The sequence below is a fragment of the Penicillium alfredii genome (assembly GCF_028826965.1).
Source record: "Penicillium alfredii strain IBT 34128 chromosome Unknown utg000004l_segment0_segment0, whole genome shotgun sequence".
In the NCBI taxonomy this organism is placed as follows: domain Eukaryota; kingdom Fungi; phylum Ascomycota; class Eurotiomycetes; order Eurotiales; family Aspergillaceae; genus Penicillium; species Penicillium alfredii.
Window position 1 is genome coordinate 2,240,967 of NW_026622701.1, and position 25,932 is coordinate 2,266,898.

The window sequence follows — 25,932 nt, forward strand, 5'->3', positions numbered from 1 at the left end:
ACCATATATGCGTACTTTGTGAGTCGGTCGACAATGACCATGATCATATCGCAACCTTCTGATTCTGGTAGTTTCGTGATAAAGTCCATGGTAATCCATTCCCATGGCCGCGTTGGCGTGTCTGCTGTCTGCATTTCCCCGTAAGGAAGGTGTCGTGATGGCTTGTTCCGTTGACATGTGTCGCAACTTTTGATGTACCCCCTTACTTTTCGGTGCATGTTCGGGATGTAGTAGTTGCGTGAGATATGTTCCATTGTTTTTTCAACTCCCATATGTCCGTGCGTCGGGAAGTCGTGGTGTTTTTTGATGACTTCGTTCTGCAGCGATCGTGGAACATAGATCAAGCCATGGATGATGACGAATCCGTCGTCGCTTGTAGTGCCGTTGTGACGTTCGTTCCCGAGGACTGCTTGCATTGATTCGTCCTCGGCGGTGGCTCTTCGGACCTTGTCTAGCCATCCGTCGTCTTCGATTTCGCTGGTTGCTGCGAGTATTTGTCGGTTGTAGACGATGTCTCCTTGGTCGTTTGTAGTGAGGATAGCGGGCTCCGCTTCCTTTGTGCCGATCTGATAGTCAGGTCGTCTGCTGAGTGCGTCTGCGACAGCGTTTTCAGTCCCTTTGCAGTGAACAATCTTAAAATCGTATTGTGCAAGGGTTTCAGCCCATCTAGCTTGCCGTCGAGTGAGTTTCTTCGTGGTGGTGAAGAATGTCAGGTTGTGGTGGTCCGTCTTGACCGTCACAGTATGCTTTGCTCCTTCGAGGTACGCTCTCCAGACTTGAAATGCTGACACTATAGCAAGCAGTTCTTTGTCGTGGATGTCGTAATTGAGTTCTGCGGGGATCATCTTCCTAGACCAAAATGCGATTGGTCTGGGCTTTCCGTTTTCGTCCGGCTGGGTCAGTTGTGCTCCCAGGGCGTAGTCTGACGCGTCGGTTTCCATCGTGGTTGGCTTTTCGTAGTCGAAGATTCCAACGACTGTTCGTTTCTCGAACAAGCTCTTGAGTTTTTGGAATGATTCTTCTGCTTTGTCGTCCCAGTTGAACGTTTCTCCCTTCTTGGTGAATCGGTATAGTCCGGCGGCGTATTTCGAGTAACCCGGGACTAGTTTCCGATAGTAATTTGCCAATCCAAGAAAGCTTTGTACGTCCTTGACGTTTCTGGGTGTGGGCCATTCCACAATGCTTTTGACCTTTTCTTCTTCCATTCCTAGACCGTCGAGGCTGATGGTGTATCCAAGGAAGCTGGTTTCCTGGACGTGGAATTCGCATTTCTTGAGCTTCAGAGTGACTTTGGCTTCTCTGAGCTTCTGCAGCACCTTTTTGTTGTGTTCAATATGTTCTGCTTCGGTCTTGGAGAATACTAAGATATCATCCAAGTAAGCGATAACAAAAACATCGAGGTATTCTTCCAGAACGGTGAAGATGAACCTCTGGAACGATGCTGGTGCGTTGGTAAGACCAAAAGGCATAACCACATATTCGAAGTGTCCGAATTTGGTCCTGAATGCTGTCTTCCATTCATGGCCTTCCTTGATCCTGAGCCGATTGTAAGCCTCAGTGATGTCGTACTTGGTGAAGTATTTGGCTCCTTGAATGCGGTCTTGGATCTCGTGAATCAGTGGTAACGGATGTCGATCTTTGATGGTAATCGAATTTAATTGTCGATAGTCCACACAAAGTCGAAGACTTCCATCTTTCTTTGGTACGAATAGGATAGGATATCCTGCTGGTGAGGTGGATTTCCGAATGTATCCTTTCCTCAGGTTCGTGTCGATGTATTCCTTCAGCGTCTCCGATTCCTTCTGTGAGAGCTGGTAAATTGGTCTGAATGTAGGCTCCTTGCCTTCTTCGAGGTTGACCTCGTGGTCGTACGGGCCATGCTCTGGTAGCGTGCCCTCCTTTGGTGGCGTAAACACATCCTGGAAGTCTTGGTATTCCTCAGGAATCTGTGTTTCTTCCCCTGTTGCACAGAGGGCTGTGGAGCCGTGTTCAACCATCACGTACTCCCTTAGCTCGTCGTCTGTCATATCCGGTCGTTGCTCGGTGTTGACGATGGTACTGGCTTCCGTTGCCTTGTACTGTGCCCCGCCTCTGGGCCGAGTGCTCCTCTTAAGTTTGCCTTCGTGAGGGCCTCGAGGGCCACCTGTCACCCCTTGACTAGGTCCCTGTGCTGGTCTGTATCTGTTCCCGGTCCATGTCTCACTGGTTTGTCGGCATTCACATCGGTTGAAGACAATGAGTCCTTTCTGCCAATCGATAGCTGGGTTATGTCTTCGTAACCACGGAACTCCTAGCACGACGTCGTACTGCCCGAGGTTGGTGATGTTGAAGTTGATTGTTTCAAAATGATTTCCCAAAACCATCGGCAGGTCCCCTGTTTCGTGCGTAATTCCCGTGCTGAGTGGTTCTCCATTGAGTCCAGTAAGAGGTAAGAGCTCCTCTTTTCGTCGCCGCTGGATTGTATATTCCTGACAGCACTGTGGGCTCATGAAGTTTCCGCTGGCTCCTGAGTCGATCATCGCTCGCATATTCTTGTATGCGACGTTGACGAAGACTTTCATATGTGCCCCCCACTGTGTTGCTGCGAGTTGTGGTGTGGGTGCAATTTTCTTGTTGCCGTGCCATGTTCCTGTGTATTCGGGCTTCCACTGGGGTCGTTTTTCCCATCGCAAAGGTCTCGGCTCAACTCCAAGGTTGAGTTTCCCTGGGTAGTGGAGCATGCAATTGTCGTCGTAGCATCCTACAACCGCCCTGATGTCATGTTTCGGGTGTCGTGCGTATCCTCGACACGCGCATCGTGGATGCTCACATGGACAGGTTGGTTGGTCCTGGGATAGCTCTTCCCGAGCCGACTCATCCTGTTGGCCTTTTGTCTCGTCACTCGAGGTTTCTCTGTTCCTGGGGTTTTCCTGAGGCGTTTCCAGGATCGTCTCTTCCGTTTCTGGGAGTGTGGGTGGAGTTTCTGGGATCTCCGGCGTTCCTGGGATTTCAATTGGTGTCCTCAGGATACCTGTGCCCCACTCCTGGGAATCGTCCGACAATTCCTGGGAGTCGATGGTGTTCCAGGGACCGTACTGGGTCCATCCTTGACTCTCAATATCTTCTGAGCCTTGCTTGAAGCGCTCAAAGTGTTCCTCCGCGCTACCAGCTTGCGCGGGCGTCCTAAGGACTAGGTCGTCCATATAGACCTCGTTGTTTTGTGTCAGTTCCGCGGCATGATCCTTCGCGTACATCTGCGGCGAGTTTTCGATGATTTCATAGTCGATCTCTGGGAATTCTTCGTCGTCTGTTTCGGAGAGCATTCGCTCATCCCGATACAGTCCTGGTGGCTTGCTCCCATCCACAATCATGGGGCCTTCCCAGTCGCGCTCCTGCGTCGCGTAGAGCCGTTGAGGCTTCCCTTGTTCTGGTTTCTCGGTGCCAGTAGTGTCGTACGCACCTCTTCGTTCTTGGGTCGCGTTCAATTGTTGGGGTTTCTCCTGCCTCTTGCTTCGGCAGTCCTTGATTCGGTGTCCTGGCTTACCACAGTTGAAGCACAGGTTGTTGTTTTTGCGTCGTTTCTGTTCTTCGGTAGGCAGCCTTGCTGCATCGAGTTCCATTGGTTTGGGTCCGTAGGGGTCGTTGTCCCTTCTCCCAAAGTTCCGTCTTTGTTGGAATCGTCCGCCGTTTCCTCGTCCTGGGTTACGGCGCCATTGTTTAAGTTCGCTTTCTTCTCGCTGTCGGTCGTAGAAGCGGTTATCGATTCGTACAACAGTGTCGACGAATTCATTCATGGTGGTAGGTCGTCCGATTCGAGCGATTTCGTCCTTGATGTGTGATTTCAGCCCCCCATAGAATGGTGGAATCAAAGCGTAGTCGTCCCATCCTAGGATTGCGGCGTGTGCCATGAACTCGGCAACGTAGGCTGTTGCGGAGGTGGTTTGTCGAGTTCGTGCAAGTTTCCGTTCAGCCGTTGCTTTCGCGTCGATATCGCCGAAGGTTCGTTCAAGCAATTGTCGGAAGCTGCTGTATCGCGAAAAGATGCCCTGGGCCATGGCAGACCAGGCGTCTGGAGTCTTTTCATAGTATTCTCGAATGTACGGTTCCAACCAATCCCATGCTTGTCCTCGTAGGTATGATGACACAAAGATGACTTTTGCGGCGTCGTTGACTAGCCTTCCTCTGTTCATGTCAAGGTGCATATCCATCTGGGTGAGGAACCCTCGAAGCTTAGATCGAGTACCGTCGAAGCTCTCTGCTTTGGGTAACTTGATTCCCACGGAAGATGCTGGTGCAGAGGCGGCGATTTGGGCTGCACTTTGCTCGACTGAGTCTCGAAGGTCTCCAATGTCGTGGTCATGCTTGCTGCTAAAGGTGTTGAGCTGGCTGATCAGGGTGTGAATCTGTTCTTCCAGTGCCCTGACTCGTTTCTCATCTTCATCGTCCGAATCCAAGTCGGTGTGTCGTGTTTGCGTTTTCGGTGGCAGAGGCTCGATCGCCTTGCCCTTGTTGTTACTGCCGTGCGACGCCATGATGCTTGGACTTCACGGTTCGATGACAGGGTGATCAATGTGTTACGAACTGCTAACTGGTCACGGTGAGTAACGTCCGCAAAGGTGATACTTCTCTAGGAGTACTGCAGGCCTCAAGCGTATCCGCAACCGTACCAATGCCTCGGGGGCCTTCTATGGGCTCGGGTCTCTAGGGTGCTTGCAAGGTGTGCCAGTTAGAGCGCCGGTCAAGTCAGTCACTTAGGGATCGAGGATCACTAAGTAAGCTCCCAAGACCGTTGGAGGGTTGTCGCTATGTTCGAACTGTGAAGTACCAAAGGGTGGTTCCAAGTAACAATGATGGGATTGATCACGAAGAACTAAATACATGTGGTAAAGACTGTCCTTATATATCCCTTGCCCAGTATTCCACGCCCTCGTTTGTGGTATACTGCATGCAGGCATGTAGTAGTCCCATTGATATACCATCCGATATACCATTCCTTGGCGATGGATCGTGGTATATTGTCACGTGACTTATACCCTTGTTGTCCTGCATCATCACCGCGGGGTTGGTTGGCTCTGGTTTCCTCTTGTACCCCTGTTGGCGCGAGTGAGGTGGCTTGGTTCGTAACAAGTTACTCTTCTCTTTATTAAAAAAAGAAATAAATTAAGAATACTAGAATATTTTAAATCTTAATCTTATCTTTATTTTTTATAAGAGATAAACCCTAGTTTTGTTATTAATTTATTAAGGATTTAATAATATTCTTTTATTTAATCTAATTTCTTATTTATTAAGCTATTTATTATAATTCTTATAGATATTAAAGTTTTTCGATTATTTTTTAGGTAGTCTATAGATTTTTATCTAGTTAAATCTAATTAGTTTTAGATAAAAGGGTTTACGATATCTTTTTATAAGTATTACTCTAATATATTATAATAGATTAGATCTATAGGGTTATCCTATTTCTTTAGGTAATTAAAGAGGAAGATTTAGAATTATAAAGAATATATTTAATAAGGTATAAGATCTATCGATTAGATAAAGAAATAAAAGAAATGAGTAAGAGAAATAATATATTTTTATTACTATTAAGACTAAATCTTGTTTTACTAGCTAGATATAAGAGTGTTAATTTATTATATAATACCTTTATAACTCTATATATTATCGATAACTTAAACAACTAGGTCTCTATTATATATTATAATTATTCTACTATAAAGTAGATTAAGTAATAAGTTCTAACTTCCTTCAGGATCATATAATATTACCTGATCTACCCTTCTGTCAGTTAGGAATAACCTCATGCCTCACCATCTTGATAGACCCTTTACATTAACTTCCTATATTATTACAATTTAGATATTAATTAAATATTATAAAGAATATAGCTTATTAATAATACTAATAATAGTGATATATCTATCTATATAGAAAAAGAACTATAAAGAGTATATTAATTAGAGTATAAAGTCTTTGATTAGTTATAATAAATAATATAATAAATCCTATACTATTCTATTAATAATAGAATTATATAATCCTTATATCTTAAAAACTCAAGTATATAATTTAATAATATCTTTATTTATCTCCTAACTATAAATATTTTTATTATTTTAATAGTAAGATATTTAGAAACCTTAAATAATTAAAGTATATTATCTAGAACTAGGTAACCTTAGAAAAAAAGATAATTCTAAAAGATTCATAAAAAATAGTAGAATATAAAATAGTTCTTTATAATTTATAGAAAAAGAGGTTAGATAATAATAAATAACCCTAGTAAAAAGAAAAGTTAAATAGTTCTATCTAAACTACCCTATATTAGAACAATATATCTCTATAGAGATCCTTTTATAGCCACCTCATAAAGATACTTATAGATATAAGACTATCAATATAAAGGAATAAATTTGTACTTCATTTTAAGGATATATAACAGATAAGAAAAATCACAGATCTCAGGATGATGTCACCAAGTTTCAGATACAAGAAAGGCTCTTACTCACCAGGAATAAGGCGTATCGGAGGGGTGGCCCCGATTGGAGCTGGAGTGTCTTTCCCAAGGACCCATTGGCGCCTTGTCCCCACCTCCCCCCCTCCAATGCGTCCTATGAGGTGATTGCCCGCTGGCAATGTTGTCATGTGGCCAGGTGATCTGTGTGTCCCGCATCAGCTGTGTACTGCGCCTTCGTCTCATGAGCCCCTGGCAAGATCCTGCTTATATTGACTCATTCCAGTCTTAAACCTATGACCCCCCCTCCCCTCCCTTGATCTTTTTTTATTTTTTTTTTCTCCACCCGAGGTCTTGACTCACTTGGTCAAATCGTCAAATTGGTGCCTGATTCTAGGTGACACCGATCATTTTTTTGCTTATCGTCACTGAACAAAGACCACCTGACAAATCACTTCCATTGACTTCCATCACTCAGCCTCTCCCATCCTCGTCCTCCTCGTCGTCTTCGTGAAGGATTAGCGCCATTAATATACTCTTCCCTCCCCCCATCCCCCCTCCCCAACTCGTCTTTCTACATACCCCGCAGGATCCCCTCCCCCAAATAGCATATCTTGAATGACCTCACATTTTGCTTTGCCGCACCCGGGCAAACACCTGATCACCATGAATCGCCTCCCCTCTGTTTCTAGCCTCATGTCTCCTCCCGAGTCGAAGCCGCTCGAGAGCTTCGATTCATCACACTCTCCATTTGCAAAGCCCCGGGACTCTACCCCCGGTGGTGATATCAAGCTTCCACCCATCTCAGCTGATCGCAAGCGAACACAGTCAGAGATGGATCTTCCGTCGCCACCAGTGACCCCGTACACGGGGAACAAGAAGAGAAGATCTCAAACTTCCGAACAGATTGAGAGTGATACTGTCTCTTCCAGAGATCCGGTCCTCTTCCCTCGCCATGATTCTGTTACTGATGTTGCCACCGAGGAGCCGCTCTTCGGTCCCATTCTTCCCCCCAATGCAGAGGCGCTCGTCGAGCAGCATATCACTTCCCACATGGCGCGATTTGAGAACAAGCTGAACAAGCCCACGCACGATGAATATCTTCTGGCTCTCTCATGTGTGCCTATTGTCTCGTCTGGGTACAATCGTAACCCAGCGGCATGGGCACGAGAGGAGCGCGAGATGCTCGAGCGTCAGATGGTTTTGATGAATCGCTACCACCCGGGACAGTCGGAGGCCAAGTTGAAAAAGATCGCCCCGGCGCCGGCCAAGAAAGCGGGGACTATGCAGTCGCGTACCCAGCGTGCCCCCCGAGTCAAGCGGACCCCTAAATCCACCCCTAAGCAACAGGTCCTCGATACCTTTGACTCGCCTCCGTCGGCCTCGAAGGCATCGCGTGCCTTGGGAACAACCCGGGATGACACAGATTTTCACGCCATCCAGGACTTCTCCCCTCCCCTGGAAACTCTAGGGAGCAACGCCAAAGCCCTGAAGGCAGATTGGAAGGGGCAGATGCTGGATTTGAGCAATGACCCGGACAGACATCTTCTGAGTTCCGCCGAGCTCAATCTTGCATCGATCCTGAGACTATCCTGCGCAACGTATCTCTGCAGCAAGCGCCGTATCTTTGAAGCTCGAGTCCGTGCCCTTGGAGTTGGCAAAGAGTTCCGTAAAACGGACGCCCAGCAAGCCTGCAAGATTGATGTCAACAAAGCCAGCAAGCTCTGGACTGCCTATGAGCGCGTTGGTTGGTTCAAACCAGAATTCTTCCATCAATATCTGAGGTGATTTGGCAACTATCTGAATGACGGCAATATCTCCACCGCGCCCACATAATCTGTGTGGATTCGTTGATCCCACGCGTTCCTGGGGAGGCGATCACATCTCTCCTCCACGATTAGGAATACCTCCCCCTCCTCCCTTGGAATGACTGACCATACTTACCCTTTGGGCACGACCCATGAACATTGATACCCCAGCATTGCCGCATCTGCCCTCGAGATGATTTACTGGATGGTTTCCCATCTTGGGCCTTTCGTTTTCACTTCTATCTCATCGTTCCATCTCTGCTATGCATCTCATGATGTCCTTCTGCAATCGCCCCTCTTCCAGTCTTTCAGTTTCCTTCCGGCTCACGGTTGCTTTCTGGCTTGCGGCATGGCTTTCTCTATGCCTTCGGACGCGGTGGCGTTGTGTTGCGATGCTTTTCTTTCTTCTTGGTTGCTTACGACTAGAATGGCAGGCTTGGTTGCTTGGGTGTTTCTGCGTGATTTGATTTCTTATTCCCATCCTCGATTCCAAAGGCCCTCTGGCCAAGGCAGATAGGATAGTCGCGATACCCCGTGTTCATGCAATGGCATACCCTTCCATTCATTTATAAACCGGTAGATTTTCTTTTATTTTCCTTCTATAATCTATAATCTATAACTATAATCCATATCTTTGTATATTTATACCCCTTCTACTTGCGACCAAAAGACAGTATTCAACCAGGCCAATCACAAGATGCCGGGTGGGGGTTCAAGTCAAAACTGGCTCCGCCCGGCGCCACTTTTCCTTGACGTCTTCCTGCGAACATTCCCTTTTCCCCTTCCACCCCATCGTGGTCCATCTTAGTTTTCTTGATTTTATTTCCTGGTCTCTTCTCGTGCTATCGGGGAGGCCAAACCACATCTTCAGCATGTCTCAGGCTGAGGTAGACCGCGCCGAGTCTATTGACGAACAGGAACGCGCAAGGGAAGCGGATGGTGACAAGAAGCCCAAGTCTCGGAGACCAGCCAGTACGCCCAAGCCATTAAAACTGGCGTCGAACGCTCCCCATGGCACATCTAAGCTGATTTGTATTGTGTTTTAGATACCGCTTTCCGTCAGCAACGATTGAAGGCCTGGCAGTGAGCGCGTCCCGTCTTGGAGAGAACCCTCCCTGGACTGACTTGCTGACGTCCTGCTAGACCGATTCTCACTCCCAAGAGCGTCCTCCCGCTTTTTTTCATCGTCGGGATTGTGTTCGCCCCTATTGGAGGTGTACTTTTATGGGCCAGTTCTCTTGTACGTCCAGCTTTCGTCTTCGATTCGATGTTCCTCCAACTCATCTGACGGCTCATGTTTGCCAGGTGCAAGAAATCGTGATAGATTACTCGGAATGTGCGGCCAAGGCGCCAGTTCATGGCACCGAGCCCATTAGTGACCGAGTCTCTGCAACATTCAAAACAAAGGCTTCGCAACAGCCTTACTGGAGCCAGAAGCCCAATACCGGAAAAAACACCACTACTTGCTCGCTGGTTTTCCATATCCCGGAACAGATGGGCCCCCCGGTTTTCATGTATTACCGCTTGACAAACTTTTACCAGAACCATCGTCGATACGTTCAGTCCCTGAATCTGGAACAATTGAAAGGCTCGGCTGTCCCCAAAGCGTCAATCACCAGCGGAGCCTGCGAACCCCTTGCCACGGACAAAGCAACGAAAAAGCCATACTACCCATGTGGGCTCATTGCAAACTCCAAGTTCAATGATACCATTGACAATCCCCGTTCCTTATCAGGCTCCCATGAGTCCTTTTATAACATGACTACAAATGGGACTGCCTGGAGCAGCGACAAGGAGCTGATCAAGAAGACTGAGTACAAACCGGAGGACGTGGTTCCGCCACCAAACTGGGCAGATTATGGTGGTCGCTATACATCTGAAAACATGCCCAACCTCAACGAACAGGAGGATTTCATGGTTTGGATGCGAACGGCTGGCTTGCCAGCCTTCAGCAAACTCTATCGCAGAAATGACTCGCATCCGATGCCAGAAGGAACCTATCAGTTGGATATCGTCGATCGTACGCGGGCCTCTACTGTTCCTTGTCATCGTGTCAGCTAACAATGTTACTAGGTTTCAAGGTTACCGAGTACGATGGCACAAAGTCGATTCTGATATCCACGCGGACCGCCCTTGGTGGCAAAAATCCATTTATGGGAATTGCCTATGTGGCTGTCGGTGGCATCTGTGTGCTTCTCGGGGCTCTGTTCACCATTGCGCACTTGGTCCGACCCAGGTAGGCAGCCCTTCATGCGACGATCTTTAATATGATGATTGACCCCTTGGATGTAGGAAACTTGGCGATCACACCTACTTGACTTGGGATTCAAACCAACCCAGTACCGCCGTAGCAACGGGGCGCGATGATCGGTTTGGTGCCAGTGCCCCTTGAATCGGTTTTTTTCTTTTTTCAGATTTCCGTGTTTTCAATGGGCTGTAACTGTGGATAAATACCAACAAGATTGTTTCAGGATTTGGCTGTGGAGCAAGGTGTTACTTTTTTTTTCTTTTGTTTTCTTTTTCTCCGGGAGTTCCAAAGCTCCTCGTGTATCTAACCAACATTGCAGATATTATTAAATCAACATTCTTCCCATGGCCTCCCCTTCCGTGACTTCATCTTGTCCCTCAGGAATTGGCTGGGATCTTGAAACGCCAATGGTCTTGTGACGTTTTCTTGTCTTGCTCCGCCTTGGCCATCCTCGACATGCCCCGGAGCGCTCCCTTGCGTGGAGCATGCATTCCGAGGCGACGCAGCATTCCTCGGGCTCATGGGAATCGGGCCATGTTGATGGTATTTTGCCCTTAATTGATCATATAGCTGTGAGCCCCAGAGTGACCGCCCGCCCTGGCCCTTTCTTGGATTTGGTCTGCGACGGGGGAAGAAACCACCGGGGCTCTCCAACACCAACATGGTCTGTCATTCGTTTTTTCAGCTCTTGGTCTTGGTCGCAATCCTATCTTTCCGTGTTCGATGCAGCCCCGTTGGACTGCAGAAACGTGGTGTCTGCGCCACCGAGGATCCCGATGCCTCCTTCCTTCATGAAGTTTTGCACCTGAGATCAGGCGAGACTGGTCAGGGTTCTGAAGCCAGAAAACCCCCCATTGAAATTGAAACGTGGTTTCACCTCGTCAGTGGCGAGTCCGAGGCCGATCAGGTTTCCGATGAAATGGTCGACGCTCAGGTTCAGTCTCTCATCACTTTGTAGGCTTCCACTATGCTGATGATGCTGCAGCTTTCCATTCTGCAAAAGCGTACCAGGATACCTCCATATCCTATCGATTACAAGGTGTTACCCGACACGTGAACGACACCTGGGCCCGCAACGGAGATGACCTAGCTATGAAGAGGGCACTCCGCAAAGGCAGCTACCAAACTTTGAATGTGTATTTTCAGACGAATCTCCAGGCTGCCCCAGGGCAAGCTGGACGCATCGGAAACAGGGGAGCCAGTGTGTCAAACGACCTATCGTCCAGTGTGTTGGGATTCTGTACTCTGCCTGACCCAAGTGTCAATGCCAGCAGTTCCCGTGCCGACTATATCAAGGATGGCTGCAATGTGTTGGCAAATACAATGCCTGGTGGCTCGCTGGATCTCTACAACCGTGGCGGTACCGCCATCCACGAGATTGGTCACTGGAACGGTCTACTGCATACCTTCCAGGGGGAGTCCTGCTCCCCGGACAACCCGGGCGATTATATTGATGACACGCCGCTGCAATCCACCCCGACGGACGGGTGCCCTGCCCAAAAAGATTCATGCCCAGATTCACCTGGGAAGGACGCCATTCATGACTTCATGGACTATTCCTCCGACGTGTGCTACGAAAGCTTCACTGCCGGCCAAGGCCAGCGCATGCGGAATATGTGGGCGTCTATGCGGGAAGGGAAGTGATCCAGTGATATGGTGGGCTTTATTTTTCGATGTTTGGTGTACATGGGTCAACCTCGTCATTTGTACTCTATTCGCATCCGACATGATGGCTCAAGGACGCCCACCCCCTAATTTCAAGCAATATAACTACAATCGTGTTCTGAATCACCCCTCGTGGTGCCATTCTCCCCTGATAAAATACATCACGAGAACCATAGCCTCGTAAAACAAGAAGAAAAGGTAAAGAAAAAGGATCAGTAAAACTCAGGCCTTCCCTCCCATACACTTCGATGGCGAAAGGCCAGACGGTCGAGCGGCAGACTTGGCCGAGTCAAAGTAGAAACCCTAGGAAAGGACAGAGCGTGGTTGATATGGACAAAATGGGCGCAATTAACGTTTACGCTTTGTGCCTCGTTCGTCATCGTCCAGCGCGCTCTCCTTGTCCTTTCGTTTGGCTTTTTTCTCGAGCTCGTCCCAATCTTCGCCACTCTCCTCATCACCGCTCAAATCCTCGCTAGCATCAGCACTGGCGTCGTCGTCGTACTCGCTGTCTTCCTCGGAGCTTTCGTCTGCCGCAAGTTCAGAATCGGACAGTTCGAAAGCCGACTCTTCCTCCTCCTCAGAGCCACCCTCCGAATCAGAATCGGCTGACAGGAATGACCAGCCACCGTCGGCGAAGAATCCGTACGGGTCACTCACGACCGTTTTCATGATCGTGGTCCAGTTCAAGTTCAGTGGGCCTTCGGTGTACGCGATATCAACCGAATCGAGCCAGTCCTTGACACCCTCAAGCGCCTCAACGGGAATCGTGTTGACATGCACCGGAGGCCGGTGGAAGTCCTTGAAAACAAAGACCATGTCGAAGTTTTTGAGACCAAACTGCTGTGGCGTTAGCCAAGGTTGGATAGTCTGGGAGTGGTGAGAATTGGATCATACCTGTACTCTCTCTAGATGAGCGATCTCGATTTCATTCAATGTGATGACCATGAAGGGTGGCTCCGTGAGCTGCACGAGGGCATCCGTCGTCGGTTGAATCAAGACATTGGAGCGGTTGGGAACACCAGTGAACCCAATCTCTCGGAATGGGATGTCGACATCAACCCCTTCATCTTTACCAGCATCCGCAACCTTCTCCGCGAAGGCTTTGAACTCACGATCCAAAGCAGCCCTTCGTCGTCGTTCTTCTTGCTCGGCCTCGAACTCTTCTTCGTCCCCGTATCGATGCTTGCGCCGGCGGTTTCCGGTCTCATCAAACTGCATCTCTGTGGCCTCACGATAGAATTGCACATCTCGCGTCTTTCTCTTCCCGATCATGATGGGGGTTTTCAGGTGCACATGGATCAGGACGATCAATTCATGGGCGCATGGCTGAAAGAAGAGATGCTTTACGTTGCTGAAAAGCACATCGACATGCTCATTGCGGAAAGGTGACAGGTACCGGAGACCATTCTGGTGGATTTCCACTTCTCCCGGAACTCGCTTTCCATCCAGCGGAGGCCGAAGGTAGACATCAGGCAGCTTCACGGGGCGGCGGTCTGCGTGGATGTTAGCATTAGTGAAGTGGCATCTTGGGCTCAGGGGTACTTACTTCTGATCTCAACCAGCTTGTCCTGCTCGATGACATCTTCCATCTCCTTCTTCTCCTGCTCCCGCCTCAAGGCAGTCTTTCGAAGTTCAGTGATATCCTGTGCAACTTGCGCAAGTCGGTCATTGTTCTTTGACCGGAGCGTGAGATTGCGAACAAAATGAGCTGACAAGTCTTCGAAAGGTTGGTCGTCTTTTCTGCCAACCCCTTGGCCTGGCGAGAGGAAGTTGATTCGCAGGTAGGCATACTCTCCTTCATCGCTCTTGCTGGCATTCTTGATGGCGTTGATGTGGAACGGAACTGGCCTGCCCATGATGGGCACAATGACGGTCGAGGCTTTGTGGTCAACGTAGACAGTCAGATCCTTGACCTTGGCAGGCAATTGGTTGTCTCGCTTGTAGGATTCAAAGCGCTTGAACTTCTTTTGGGCCACACCGTTGTTGTCGCCGGTGGTTCCAGTAAACCTTTCTAAGCCTTCCTTCGTTTTTTTCGAGGCCAGTTCCTTCTGATGTTCACGTCGGCGTGCTTCAGCGCCTTCGTTAATCTGAGTCGGTCGCTCAGCGCGGAGTTTTGTCCTTGTGACGTTTCTGCTGGCAATGGCGCTGGGCTTAGCTTCCTTCTTCTCCTTGGCCGGTTTTTGAGGCTCTTCTTCGTCCCCGAAATAAAACGAAACCGAGTCCATGTCAATGCCAGCATCCTTGGTAAAGATATGAGGTCCATTTTCCCCAACTCGGACCGTATCAGTGATGACCATGGAGTAAACTCCATTCTTGGTTCCCTTGGAGTCCGGATCCTTCACATCGGTCAACCCAACCGTGATGGACAGAGTCATGCCATTTTTCAACACACGGGAATTCTTGGCATTGAGGACCATGTTGGCATCACGAAGCTCAATTCCAATACCGGCGCCAATGTTCTTGACAAAATGGCCTTCGAGTTCGGGTTTCTTCGATCGGACGAGGCCGATGGTCTTGTTGTACAGGTTCTTGGCAACCGCACCGTCCCGAATCTCTTTCATCACCGTCTCATGAAGATTCAGCAGGAAAGCATAATTCGCCTCTTGCGATTTGCTGGGATCCACCAAATACGTGCGCCCGATGAGCGAGCTATACGTTTTGTATCTGATTCCAAAGCTGGAAAGGATGATGCCTGGCTCCAGGTTGTTGCTATCAGATGTCGCCGTGAGTTTGAGGTCATACGCGCCTCCACTCTGAATCACAGGCCCATAGGCCCAGTCGATCTGCCGAGCATCGAATTCCGCCGGTAGCCGGGCCAGCTTGTTGAAGAACTTGGCTTCATCAATCTTCGCGTCAACTTTTGCGGCGAGGCCCTTGTGTGTCATCTGCTTTTCCTCGTCAAGCAATCGTGACATTTCATCCACGAAATATTCTGACATCAGGCCACTACATGCTCGCGAGGCATTGCGGATAGAAACCTATGCATAGTTAGTCAAATCCTTAATGTTATAGAGCACGGGTCGACCTACCAGTTCCTCCGGATCCTTGATTGAGAACGCGGCGGAGGAAAGTGCGGGTGTGATGTCTACTTCCTCCATTTCCTTTGAGGCATCGGCGAAAGCGCGTCTCCACTCATCTGCAAAGGGCCCAGAGGCGTTGTCTTTAGGTAAGGTACCAACTTTTGCCTATGATTTCGACGGTTAGTTCAAAGGATCCAACGTGACACGTCCAGGAGGCGGATTGCTGCTCAGTACTTACTCCTGCACCCTTAATGACATCCAGACATTTTTCAAACGCCTTATTCTTCGACTCTGGATCCTTGGTGGTCACCAGGATCTCAACCGGTATCTTCCCACCTTTCAATGGCTCCAGGTGCTTTGCTGGATGATCATCTCTTTTAGTTTGTGACGCACCATATTAGAGGTGTATTTCAATTACCTTTCTTGGCTGTAGTCACCACGTAGATTGCTTCGGTGGTGAGCACAAGGAGCGTGGCTGGGAATTCGTATCCGAGAAGCCAGAACTAGAGACAGGCCCGGTTAGCCATATGGACATGGATGGTCCTCCAACTCAGAACTCGAGAAACATACATGCATCGCACTATGCTTTTGGAAAGAATTCTGTTCGTCGGTCTTTCCCATGAGAATGACGATGGACCCTGCACCGCCAAATAGAGCATTCCCCGAGCGCTTGTCCGCCTTCCATGTTGCATAGAAGTTGGATAAGCGATTGAAAAAGGCGTTTTTGTCAACCGCAATCTCCTCGGCCATGGTGGCAATCTGGTGCGAGCAGGATCTGCCGGCAACAGCGAGAGACTGATGACAAGGCAGATAGATCAAGGGACAGAGGTGAGATGTATCAGACGTGAGTAAAACCGTATTAGATGATCGATGAAGATGGAGATGGATGAAAAAGAGATGAAGGGAAGATCAACAAGAAGATCAAAAACAGCGACGGGGGGTGGAGGAGATGTCCAGAGACACTGGCTGGCGCAGTCAAGAAAAGGGACGGTCGACGGGGTTTTGGGCGGACGCGAAAAGCGCGTTTTGGCGGAAGAGGTGGCAATGGGTTCCCGTAATCAACTATTACCTCTCTGAGACTAGCGCTCATATATATATCTCTCTCTTCGTCTCTTCCTGCCTGATGCTTCTTTTTTACCCCCCTTCTTTTGAGCCATGCTATTTTACCCGAGTCCTCCTTTGTGATGTTCACCGAGAAATCCTCCTACACCCCTGCGATGTGCACTTCTTACGGGCTCTAACAACCGAGATCCGTAATGAACCCTATCTACCTAGACCCTCATTTCAGTGGACCGGGTAATTCTCGAAAAAACCCTCGAAATGATGCGGCAACAGGAGCTTCGGCGGCAGGTGTTCGCGCCATCAGTGCACAAATGGTGGCCTTTTATTTCCGCGCTCCCATCAAAGCCTTCTTTCGTACGCGTGTTGAGTGCGTAATGCTTGATGATTCCTCTAAATGATCTTGATTGTGTTGACCCATCCTAGCTACATGGTACATCCTCCAATGATTTTCAACCGAGAAACCAAAACCCCGAGTCACTAATCACCTCCTCTCCTCGTCTTATTTTTTCTGTGATAGGCATTTGCAAGAGCTGTTCACCCTCGTGTTGCAGACGGGAAATGGTCCATTCATACTACAACACCCGGGTTGCTAGTCCATGCGGTCCGGACGTATGGCTGGCGATTCATTCCAAATCAAGTTCTGCCGCCTTTACTAGCCAACGCAGGGTGGGCTTACCCCCACGGCCCTTTTCACGGATTGTTCTAACCATAGCCACCAGGGTTGGTGCCGTTCTTTACACGTCGTATCTCCAGGTCCTTGGGACTCTCCATGAACCAGTATCGCAGGGGGTTAAGCGAGTCTGGCCGCCTGCACCCCCATCAGATACGTTCGCCGCCGGGTTTACTGCTGGTACCATACAGTCCATTGTCGCCGCTCCTCTGGATGCCTTGCAAGTTCGTCTGCAGACTAGTGACATGCTCGAGGGTCAGTATCGGAGCATGTGGCACTATGGCCATCACAAGCTCCAACAAATTGGTCTCCGCGGGGTCTTTGCTGGCTGGAGTCTCTCTTTTTTGCGAGATTCCTTCGGCTATGCTGTATTCTTCTCCTTCTTTGAATACGTCAAGTCCCAGTCCTACTACTCTTTCATCACCTGGTACTATGGGTCCCTGCATGCAGACCATCTGGAAATGCTTCCGTCATCTAGGTCCAGTGATCGAGGCGTTCCCCTGATCAAGCCACACTATGCTGTGGAACCGGGCTTCCTCATGTTGGCGGGTATTGTGGCTTCTGTTGCACAGCAAGCTATCCAGCATCCTCTCAGTATGGTTCAGAACCTACACCTTGGTCGTCTGGAATACCTCGATCATCAAGCAAACCTCGATCCCTCCCGAAAACAGATGCTGCGTCTGTACTACCACGCTTACCAGGAGACTTTTAAACGGTGCAAGCGGAAGGCCAGATGGGCGGGGGGTTGGCGCCCATGGCTGTTTCGTGGATTTGTGGGAAGCTCCATTCGTCAAGTTCCCAGTACCAGTGCTGGTCTTGTCATTTTTGAGCTGGTACGGCGTCGTTACGCGAGTCTTGCCGATGCCATCCATATCCAGAAGGATGGATACGACATTCTATTGACATAGATCGGGCGATTGCTTGCAAAAGAGAGCACTTGATTTTCTTTTTTCTTTTTTTTTTTTTTCCCTGCCTTTATATGATATCCTGGTCGATTTGTGAAGAAATTGGGAGAGGTATATATAGAGGACATTGCACATGTTTTGTATATAGATCTATATAAATTGATATCCTCTTTTTTCTTCTTTCTGGTCCTCAATCCTTGATCGACATTAAGAACAGGCTTGTGGGAGTATCCCCACAGTGGATCCGACCTTTGATGACGACATGTAGACCGTAGAAATTCAATGTAAGAACAAGATTATGATAATATTCTAATATTCCAATCATAATAATCATGAAAGATGGCCGGGTCAGCCTCGTATCATCTGACTAGGTTGGACGCCTAGAGCCGCCATCTATACATAGTGTCTAAGTAATGAATTATATTAATGACCCCCCTGGTGTACACATCTTCCCCCCTTAACCACTCCCAATATCCGACTTGCCCCGTCTATGATTTCATGAATGGGGATTGAATTGATTATACTGCCCTTTCATCATCTGCTATTTCTCTTTTACCGAACAACTTCATAGAGGGATCTTGTTGCTTTTCTGCTTGCTATGACCCGAAGCCACCCTTACTGATCCAAGCATTCCCCCTCCTCTCTTCCTCTCGGATCTCCGCCTGACCGTCGCCTGAACTCCCATCATCGCGTTGATCTCGTGAGCTGGGAAACTTTCAACTCGCTTCTGTAGCCCGTGCGTACCTTCGCTGCTTATCGTGACCACATCGCCTGCGTGGCGTCGTCCTATTGCGACTCGGCACCTCACATCACACAAAGGGGCTTGTGGCACCTCTCCTGGTCTCCAACCCCTCCCATCCCTGTAGAGACACTCTTATCGATTATCGGCATCTGGAAGATCAACCTCGCATTTTTCTTTTCCTTTTTTTTTTCGGTTCCTCGTGGAAAGGGCTGCCAAGATCAGCCCGTCACTACCGCCATCATTCCTCCAACAACTTCCTCCCCACACGCCCCAAGCATCCCGCTGCGGCCCTTACACTCTGATTCCCGGTCCTCTTCAGCACAGTCGATCAAGGTGCTTGAATCTGCCAGCGAGAAGGGCAGCCGCCGGTCTTCCCACTCATCCGCTCGCTCTGTAGAGTCGGACTTATCGATCTGGTCAGACACCGGCGACCTCGCCGAGCAGCTTGCCGAGGCGGAAGATCCGCTTCAGGCCCGCCTTCGAAAGTCCTTTGACCAAAAAATCGTGGGGCGAAGCGGCCGAACCAAATTGTCGAAGCGTGTACACTACCCGCGGGAGTTGGATCGCGAGATCGACATCGAGAAGATCAGAATCCCAAAGCCTCTGCCACGACAAATTTCGAGAGTTGAACGGTTGCTAGCCACCATAATGTCCCCTCGTGATGCACAAAATGCGCAAATGCATGGTCTCGTTGGAAAGCCATTGCTGTAAGTGGCCCGATCGACTCAACGGGTCCGTGGAGCAACACCGCTTTTACTGACCTCTACATAGCTACTTTACGAGTGTGTTCGTATCCTTGGGGGTCTTCCTCTTTGGCTATGATCAGGGTGTGATGTCTGGCATTATAACGTTCGTGCTTCCATTCCTCGACATCGCTTCCCTTGTTGCAAGGGCAAGTGACAAGTTTGGCCGTGACTAATGACAATTAGAGGCTGGTATTTTAAGGACTACTTCAACCAACCCTCCCGGGCCACGATTGGAACCGTAGTCGCAATTCTGGAAATTGGTGCATTCATATCCTCATTGTTGGTTGGACGCATCGGCGACATAATTGGCCGCCGAAAGACTATCCTCTATGGCTCGATGGTGTTTTTCATCGGTGGTGCATTTCAAACATTTGCTACGGGCATACCCATGATGATGGTTGGTCGTGTCATTGCTGGTCTCGGTGTTGGGGCGCTGTCGACCATTGTGCCAGTATATCAATCTGAAATATCGGTATTTTCCCTCATCTATCTCGTGCACGCATGATTCGAGGTACCGCGTCAACTGTGTTCCATCTGCTGATACCTCTCCTTTAGCCTCCCCACAACCGAGGTAAATTGGCATGCATCGAGTTTACAGGTAATATCTCAGGATATGCAGCCAGTGTGTGGGTCGACTACTTTTGTAGCTTTATCGACAACGACTACTCCTGGCGCTTGCCGTTATTATGCCAGTGCATCATGGGTGCATTACTTGGCGTCGGGAGTATGATCATTTGCGAATCGCCCAGGTGAGACCGGAAACCCCCTGAAAGGCCCGTACAAGGTTAATTATTTGTCCCATCAAATTAGATGGCTCCTAGATAACGACCACGACGAAGAAGGAATGGTTGTGATTGCCAATCTCTATGGCGAAGGAGATCTCCTCAATGATAAAGCGCGCCAAGAGTACCGAGAAATCAAAATGAACGTCCTCATCCAGCGGCAGGAGGGCGAGCGGTCGTACATGGATATGTTCAATCGTTACCGCAAACGAGTCCTGATTGCCATGTCGGCGCAGGCATTAGCGCAATTGAACGGCATCAATGTGATCTCGTACTATGCCCCCCTGGTCTTTGAATCGGCCGGCTGGGCTGGCCGTGATGCAATTCTGATGACCGGTATAAATGGCATTTCATACCTGCTTTCCACCGTTCCGCCATGGTATCTTGTCGATGGCTGGGGCCGGCGTCCAATCTTGCTTTCGGGGGCCGTGGCCATGATCATCTCGCTGTCTCTGATCTCATATTTTATCTATATCGAGATTCCCGCGACACCCACGCTGACCGTCATCTTTGTGATGGTTTACAATGCAGCTTTTGGAGCGTCATGGGGCCCTATTCCCTGGTTGTATCCTCCGGAGATTTTGCCTCTGAGTATTCGCGCAAAAGGTGCGAGTTTGAGCACTGCGAGTAACTGGGCATTCAACTGGTTGGTGGGCGAGGTTACTCCCGTTCTTCAAGGGGCAATCAAGTGGCGGTTGTACTTGGTCCATGCCTTTTTCTGCGCATGCAGTTTTGTCCTTGGTAAGAGCGCCCCCCACTTTGTATCATCCCCGGGCCTCCGTACTGAACTGCACTCTTTGCCCAGTTTACTTTCTCTATCCCGAAACGAGCGGGGTTCGTCTAGAAGACATGAACGTCTTGTTCGGTGACGCGTCTACTGCCATGCCAACCCCCACAACGGAGGGCGAGCGTGGATCTTTGATGGGCGCTGGCTCACCCATTCCCTCACTTGATATTCGCCGGCAATATAGCCAATCCGGTGCCGAGAATACAATCCCCGGATTGGACATTAACCCGCAATCCTTGAGCCATGAAGGGACCACCAAACATGGTCGCCCGAATTACCATCCAGGCAGTGCTCGAGGCGAGGGGATTGGTGGTTGGATTTCCAACATGGTCAGTCGACATCGGGAAGCAGGCCATGGTGGAAGCAGCAGCCAATACAGACGTCTCGAACAAGGCGAAGACGGACATGAATGATGTTTTGCTTCCAAGGTTGTCTTGAGACGATTGATGCTCTCTTTCTTTCCCCCCCCCTTCCCTTCTTTCTTTTTGGCTCCATCGCTTCTGATATCTGTATTTGTCCTTTCGAGGATCGCCTGTATATCTGAATACGTCACCACCCGTCTTCTTTGAAAATTTGTTTTCACACGCACTAAATACCGGCGTGGTTTGGAGTCTTACATACGTAAAGTCCTTGTTTATCTACGTGGATATCGAGGTTGACTTACAAAGCATCGAGCGATTTGTTCCAAGGCTGGCTCCAGGGTTTGACTCATTTGAGATTCTTGTGTTTAGGTATATCCCTACTGTACCTATCCATACATGGATCTAGTATGTATATAGTACAATGGCATTCCAAGCTTATAGATCCACAGAGCCAAGATGGTTTATTACAGCCCACCTGTACTGTACATGTATGTATCTATGTGGATCCATGGATGTATAGGTATTGATTACATACGAAGGGCCACGTTCTCCCGAAAACGGCCCCAATGCTCTCTGAACTGTTTATGCTGAGGCCAGCTCATCTCATCTCTCTTTTTCCCCCCACCCCTTCAATTGACGTTTCTTTCTTCTCTCTTCCCCTTGAAACTTGTGTGTTCTAATCCTGGAATTGCCTTCGGTATAGCCGTCAGCTTTGCCCTTCTTTTACACTCGTTGGTCTAAAGGGGGATAGCCATGTTCTAAGGCACTTCCTTTTCGCCGCCCTTTTTTTTTTTTCTTCTTGAATTCCCTCTCCTTTACATAATTTGCGCATCGAGCAGGTGCCGGGCTACTGCTATTCGTCTTCCATTGCCGTCCAACGCCAGTCCCCGTTCGGTCTAGAAGCCCACGAGTGCGATCATGGCGGAAATAGACACCGCTGTCAGCACAGGAACCAAGCTTGATTCCGACCTGCGGCGCAGAAATGTCCCAGATGCTGGTAGAAACCAACCGGCGTCGACACCGTATATCGACGATGACAACTCGAAGAAGACCAGACCACAAGTGCGTGCCTATCCCATCCATGGTGTTCTCTGGGTTTGCTAAGCTTTGAATTTAGTCCCCCTCATCCCTGCATGTGTTGGCTAGCTGGGAGCCGATCATTGCTCCCATTATCTTCACAGCCTTCGCTCTCTTCACTCGCATGTACCGCATTGGCCGCTCCAACATTGTCACTTGGGATGAAGCTCAGTAAGACCACCCTCCATTATGATTCCGGATTTAGCCTGTCCTCGCAGCGTCTGACACTATTCTTTATTAGCTTCGGCAAATTTGGCTCCCATTATTTGAAACGCGAGTTCTACTTCGACGTCCACCCGCCGCTGGGGAAGATGCTGGTTGGTCTGTCTGGCTATCTGGCTGGCTACAATGGGTCTTTTGAATTCAAGTCAGGTGAAAAGTACCCAGAAGAGGTCAATTACGCCTTCATGCGAGTCTTCAATGCCGCCTTTGGTGTCGTATGCGTTCCACTTGCCTACTATACTGCCCGGGAATTGAATTTTCGCCGTTCCACAGTTTGGCTTGTCAGTCTGATGGTGCTGTGTGAGAATTCCTATGCGACGATCTCCCGATTCATTCTTCTGGATTCCATGCTGCTTTGTTTCACCTTTACGACGACATTGTGCTGGGCAAGATTCCATCGCTTGCAGCATGCGAGTTTCTCGGCGGAGTGGTATGTCTGGCTTTGCCTGACCGGGTTAAGCATTGGCTGCGTCTGCAGTGTCAAATGGGTCGGCTGCTTCTGCACTGCAATTGTCGGTCTCTACACGGCCGAGGATCTATGGAATAAATTTGGTGATCTGAAGATGCCTCAAGTGAGTATCGGTCCGCTGCCCACTCCATCGACTCGTTTACTGACTTGATTGTGTCCTTGTGCCAGGCGGTGCTTGCCAAACACCTGATTACTCGCGTCGTAGGGTTGATAGTCATCCCGGTTTTGGTTTATATGTTTTCTTTCTACGTGCACTTCTTGGTTTTGGAGAACAGTGGCCCGGGTGATGCTCAGATGAGCTCTCTCTTCCAGGCAAACCTGCGAGGTACCCAGGTTGGCAAAGACAGTCCTCTTGAGCTCGCACTTGGATCGCGTGTCACCATCAAGAATAGGGGATATGGAGGAGGTCTCCTGCACTCTCATATCCAGACATTCCCGGAGGGATCCGCTCAGCAACAGGTCACTTGCTACCATCATAAGGATGCCAACAACGACTGGTTTATCTATCCCAACCGTGATGCACCGGAGTATGACCCTGATGGTGAACTCCAGTTCATCGCCGACGGAGAAGTTATTCGTCTGATCCACGCACAAACGGGCCGAAATTTGCATTCCCACGCCATTCCGGCACCTGTGACCAAGTCCCACAACGAAGTCTCTTGCTATGGAAACCTTACCATTGGAGATGACAAGGACCATTGGAAGGTGGAGGTGGTAGATGATGCTGCATCCCGAGACCGCTCCAAGATCCGAACGCTCACCACGGCATTTCGACTTCGCCATCCGGTCCTGGGTTGCTATCTACGGGCTGGGAACGTCAATTTACCCCAGTGGGGTTTTAAGCAGATTGAAACAACCTGCGTCAAGGAAAATAAACCCGGCGACGTCTACACTCACTGGAACGTCGAGTCTCACACAAATGAACGCCGTAAGTATCTTAAGCCGACTTCCTGTCATTTTCCTTGATGGATCTGAACGGAACCACTGACCTTGCGTGTACAGTGCCTCCTGGTGATCCAGGCTCATACAAGTCGCCTTTCCTAAAAGACTTTGTGCACCTCAACGTGGCCATGATGACCTCCAACAATGCTCTGATTCCTGATCCAGACAAGCAAGACGATTTGGCTTCGAAATTTTGGCAGTGGCCGATTTTGAACGTTGGCCTGCGGATGTGCTCCTGGGATGACAGTGTTGTCAAATACTTCCTTCTGGGAAATCCTTTTGTCTACTGGGGAAGTACGGCGAGTCTTGTTGCCTTCGGTCTTTTGTTGGTATGGTACCTTCTGCGCTGGCAGAGAGGGTACCAGGATCTCAGCAAAGAGGAGATCCGTCATATCCAGTACTCGGGATTGTACCCTGCGATTGGATGGGTCCTGCACTATCTTCCGTTCATCATCATGGCCCGAGTGACATACGTTCACCACTACTATCCCGCCCTCTACTATGCTATCCTCACATTTGGCTTCTGTGTGGACTGGGCTTCACGAAAAATCAGCCCGAGAGTTGCAGCGGCAGTCCATATCGTGCTTTATGCAATCGTCATTGGGCTCTTCATCCACTTCCGAGCCATCGTGTTTGGTATGGAAGGGTCGAACCAACAGTGGAGTCATCTCAAGTGGCTGTCTAGCTGGAGGATCTCGAATTGAATATGAGTGACGGGCGAAGAAGCCGTTTCAGGTGCTGAGAGTTCGCTATGTCAACTTGTCTGATCTTTTTCCAAGGTTGTCATGAAGGTTCGGTGCGTTTACAACGGGGCTTTGTACCAACACAATCCATAATGTTACTTGATATTTCCCCTCCTATTCTCCTTCGCCAGCTGGGTCCACGGGAATTGCCGTTCTTCCTAAGGGCCGCAGATGTCCTCAGTAACGAAATATGAAGGTCTTTTTCAGTGGAAATGTTTTTGAGCAGGTTGCCAGAGCTTGTAAACTGCGGCGATCTTTATATTTATCATCTCTCGTCACAGGCCTGATTCTAACAACACCCACCGGCCCAGCCATTACCACCCTTGCGCATCGCATCATCCATTCCTAAAGTGATGGTCCGAGGCATCCCCGCGTTGGCCCCCCCAGAAGCCCCAAATCCTTTGACTCCACTTCTTCGGTCGTTGAGGTCGTATCGTCCAGCCTCGATATTACGGTGGATTCTTTCGGCAACCTCCAGAAAAGCCCGTTCAACGCCATCACCGGATTTGGCGCTTGTTTCGACATAGCGGACAATGTTGTTCAGGCGGCACCACTCCTCTGCCTCCTGTCGAGTAATCTGTCTTTTATTTGAACCAGAATCATCACCGGCCAGATCAGTCTTATTCCCAACCAAGATAACAACGATACCATCCTCTGCAATTTGCCGTAGATCCTGGAGCCACTGGGTACAGGACGTGAAGGTCGAGCGTCTCGAGATATCAAAGACGAGAAGAGCACCGGATGCGCCGCGGAAGTAGGAGCGGGTGATGGATTTATAGGTTTCCTGACCTGCAGTATCCCAGAGAGATAGTTTCATTCGTTTCTGGGGAGGGGAGCCCGGTGGCTTTCGTGGTGGACTTGGGAGACCCGATGCGATGGATTCTGCAGATGCGTCATCGGGAGGGCTTGGGAGCGGAGAGCTGTGAGACTGCCCATCTAGCCCTAGCTCCAACGAGGCTGGGGGTCCCACTGGGACAATCCGCGATCCGAACTCGACTCCGATGGTGACATCATGCGAAGGGGAAAATCGGCCCTCACAGAGTCGGATAGTGAGCTACACACGGCTTCGTTAGCGAGGGTTGGGGCTAGATGCAGGGAACACAGTACTTACGCTGGACTTGCCGGTGCCAGAGTCACCGATACAGACAAGCTTAGCAATATAATCCCATGGCTGTGACATGGAGAGAGAGCAGGAGGGAGGTCTCGAATGTGTTGCGGAGGGAAATGAAGAGCGCTTTACTGCCCG

The 25,932-nt window shown here is 49.4% G+C and overlaps 8 protein-coding genes across 8 annotated transcripts; 5 read left to right on the top strand and 3 right to left on the bottom strand.

The window, feature by feature from the left end:
• Positions 1-2,877: 2,877 nt before the first annotated feature.
• On the bottom strand, positions 2,878-3,773 carry NUU61_002487 (C2HC-type zinc finger protein; the record flags this gene model as incomplete). Its single annotated transcript, XM_056653069.1, has 2 exons — positions 2,878-2,909; positions 3,011-3,773. 2 exons carry the CDS (start codon positions 3,771-3,773, stop codon positions 2,878-2,880), a joined length of 795 nt encoding a protein of 264 aa, XP_056514136.1.
• A 3,281-nt stretch (positions 3,774-7,054) lies between these two features.
• Positions 7,055-8,224, top strand: NUU61_002488 (SWIRM domain-containing protein; the record flags this gene model as incomplete). Its single annotated transcript, XM_056653070.1, has 1 exon — positions 7,055-8,224. One exon carries the CDS (start codon positions 7,055-7,057, stop codon positions 8,222-8,224), a length of 1,170 nt encoding a protein of 389 aa, XP_056514137.1.
• Positions 8,225-9,116: 892 nt separating this feature from the next.
• Positions 9,117-10,636, top strand: NUU61_002489 (CDC50/LEM3 family protein; the record flags this gene model as incomplete). Its single annotated transcript, XM_056653071.1, has 6 exons — positions 9,117-9,216; positions 9,291-9,327; positions 9,388-9,484; positions 9,550-10,264; positions 10,318-10,480; positions 10,537-10,636. 6 exons carry the CDS (start codon positions 9,117-9,119, stop codon positions 10,634-10,636), a joined length of 1,212 nt encoding a protein of 403 aa, XP_056514138.1.
• A 517-nt stretch (positions 10,637-11,153) lies between these two features.
• NUU61_002490 (zinc metalloprotease) lies at positions 11,154-12,136 on the top strand (the record flags this gene model as incomplete). The annotated part of the gene is made up of 2 exons (XM_056653072.1): positions 11,154-11,426; positions 11,504-12,136. The coding sequence occupies 2 exons, from the start codon at positions 11,154-11,156 to the stop codon at positions 12,134-12,136; spliced, it is 906 nt and encodes a 301-aa protein (XP_056514139.1).
• A 369-nt stretch (positions 12,137-12,505) lies between these two features.
• Positions 12,506-15,927, bottom strand: spt16 (chromatin-remodeling protein SPT16; the record flags this gene model as incomplete). The annotated part of the gene is made up of 7 exons (XM_056653073.1): positions 12,506-12,997; positions 13,052-13,650; positions 13,704-15,135; positions 15,187-15,342; positions 15,416-15,537; positions 15,596-15,680; positions 15,748-15,927. The coding sequence occupies 7 exons, from the start codon at positions 15,925-15,927 to the stop codon at positions 12,506-12,508; spliced, it is 3,066 nt and encodes a 1,021-aa protein (XP_056514140.1).
• Positions 15,928-16,433: 506 nt separating this feature from the next.
• On the top strand, positions 16,434-21,284 carry NUU61_002492 (putative MFS monosaccharide transporter; the record flags this gene model as incomplete). Its single annotated transcript, XM_056653074.1, has 10 exons — positions 16,434-16,606; positions 16,663-16,669; positions 16,757-16,905; positions 16,959-17,742; positions 18,881-19,263; positions 19,328-19,405; positions 19,486-19,753; positions 19,858-20,051; positions 20,113-20,825; positions 20,890-21,284. The coding sequence occupies 10 exons, from the start codon at positions 16,434-16,436 to the stop codon at positions 21,282-21,284; spliced, it is 3,144 nt and encodes a 1,047-aa protein (XP_056514141.1).
• Positions 21,285-22,151: 867 nt separating this feature from the next.
• pmt2 (uncharacterized protein) lies at positions 22,152-24,647 on the top strand (the record flags this gene model as incomplete). Its single annotated transcript, XM_056653075.1, has 5 exons — positions 22,152-22,295; positions 22,351-22,481; positions 22,552-23,104; positions 23,170-23,929; positions 24,004-24,647. The coding sequence occupies 5 exons, from the start codon at positions 22,152-22,154 to the stop codon at positions 24,645-24,647; spliced, it is 2,232 nt and encodes a 743-aa protein (XP_056514142.1).
• A 328-nt stretch (positions 24,648-24,975) lies between these two features.
• On the bottom strand, positions 24,976-25,866 carry NUU61_002494 (Rab family GTPase; the record flags this gene model as incomplete). Its single annotated transcript, XM_056653076.1, has 2 exons — positions 24,976-25,740; positions 25,798-25,866. 2 exons carry the CDS (start codon positions 25,864-25,866, stop codon positions 24,976-24,978), a joined length of 834 nt encoding a protein of 277 aa, XP_056514143.1.
• Between the last annotated feature and the right edge of the window lie 66 nt (positions 25,867-25,932).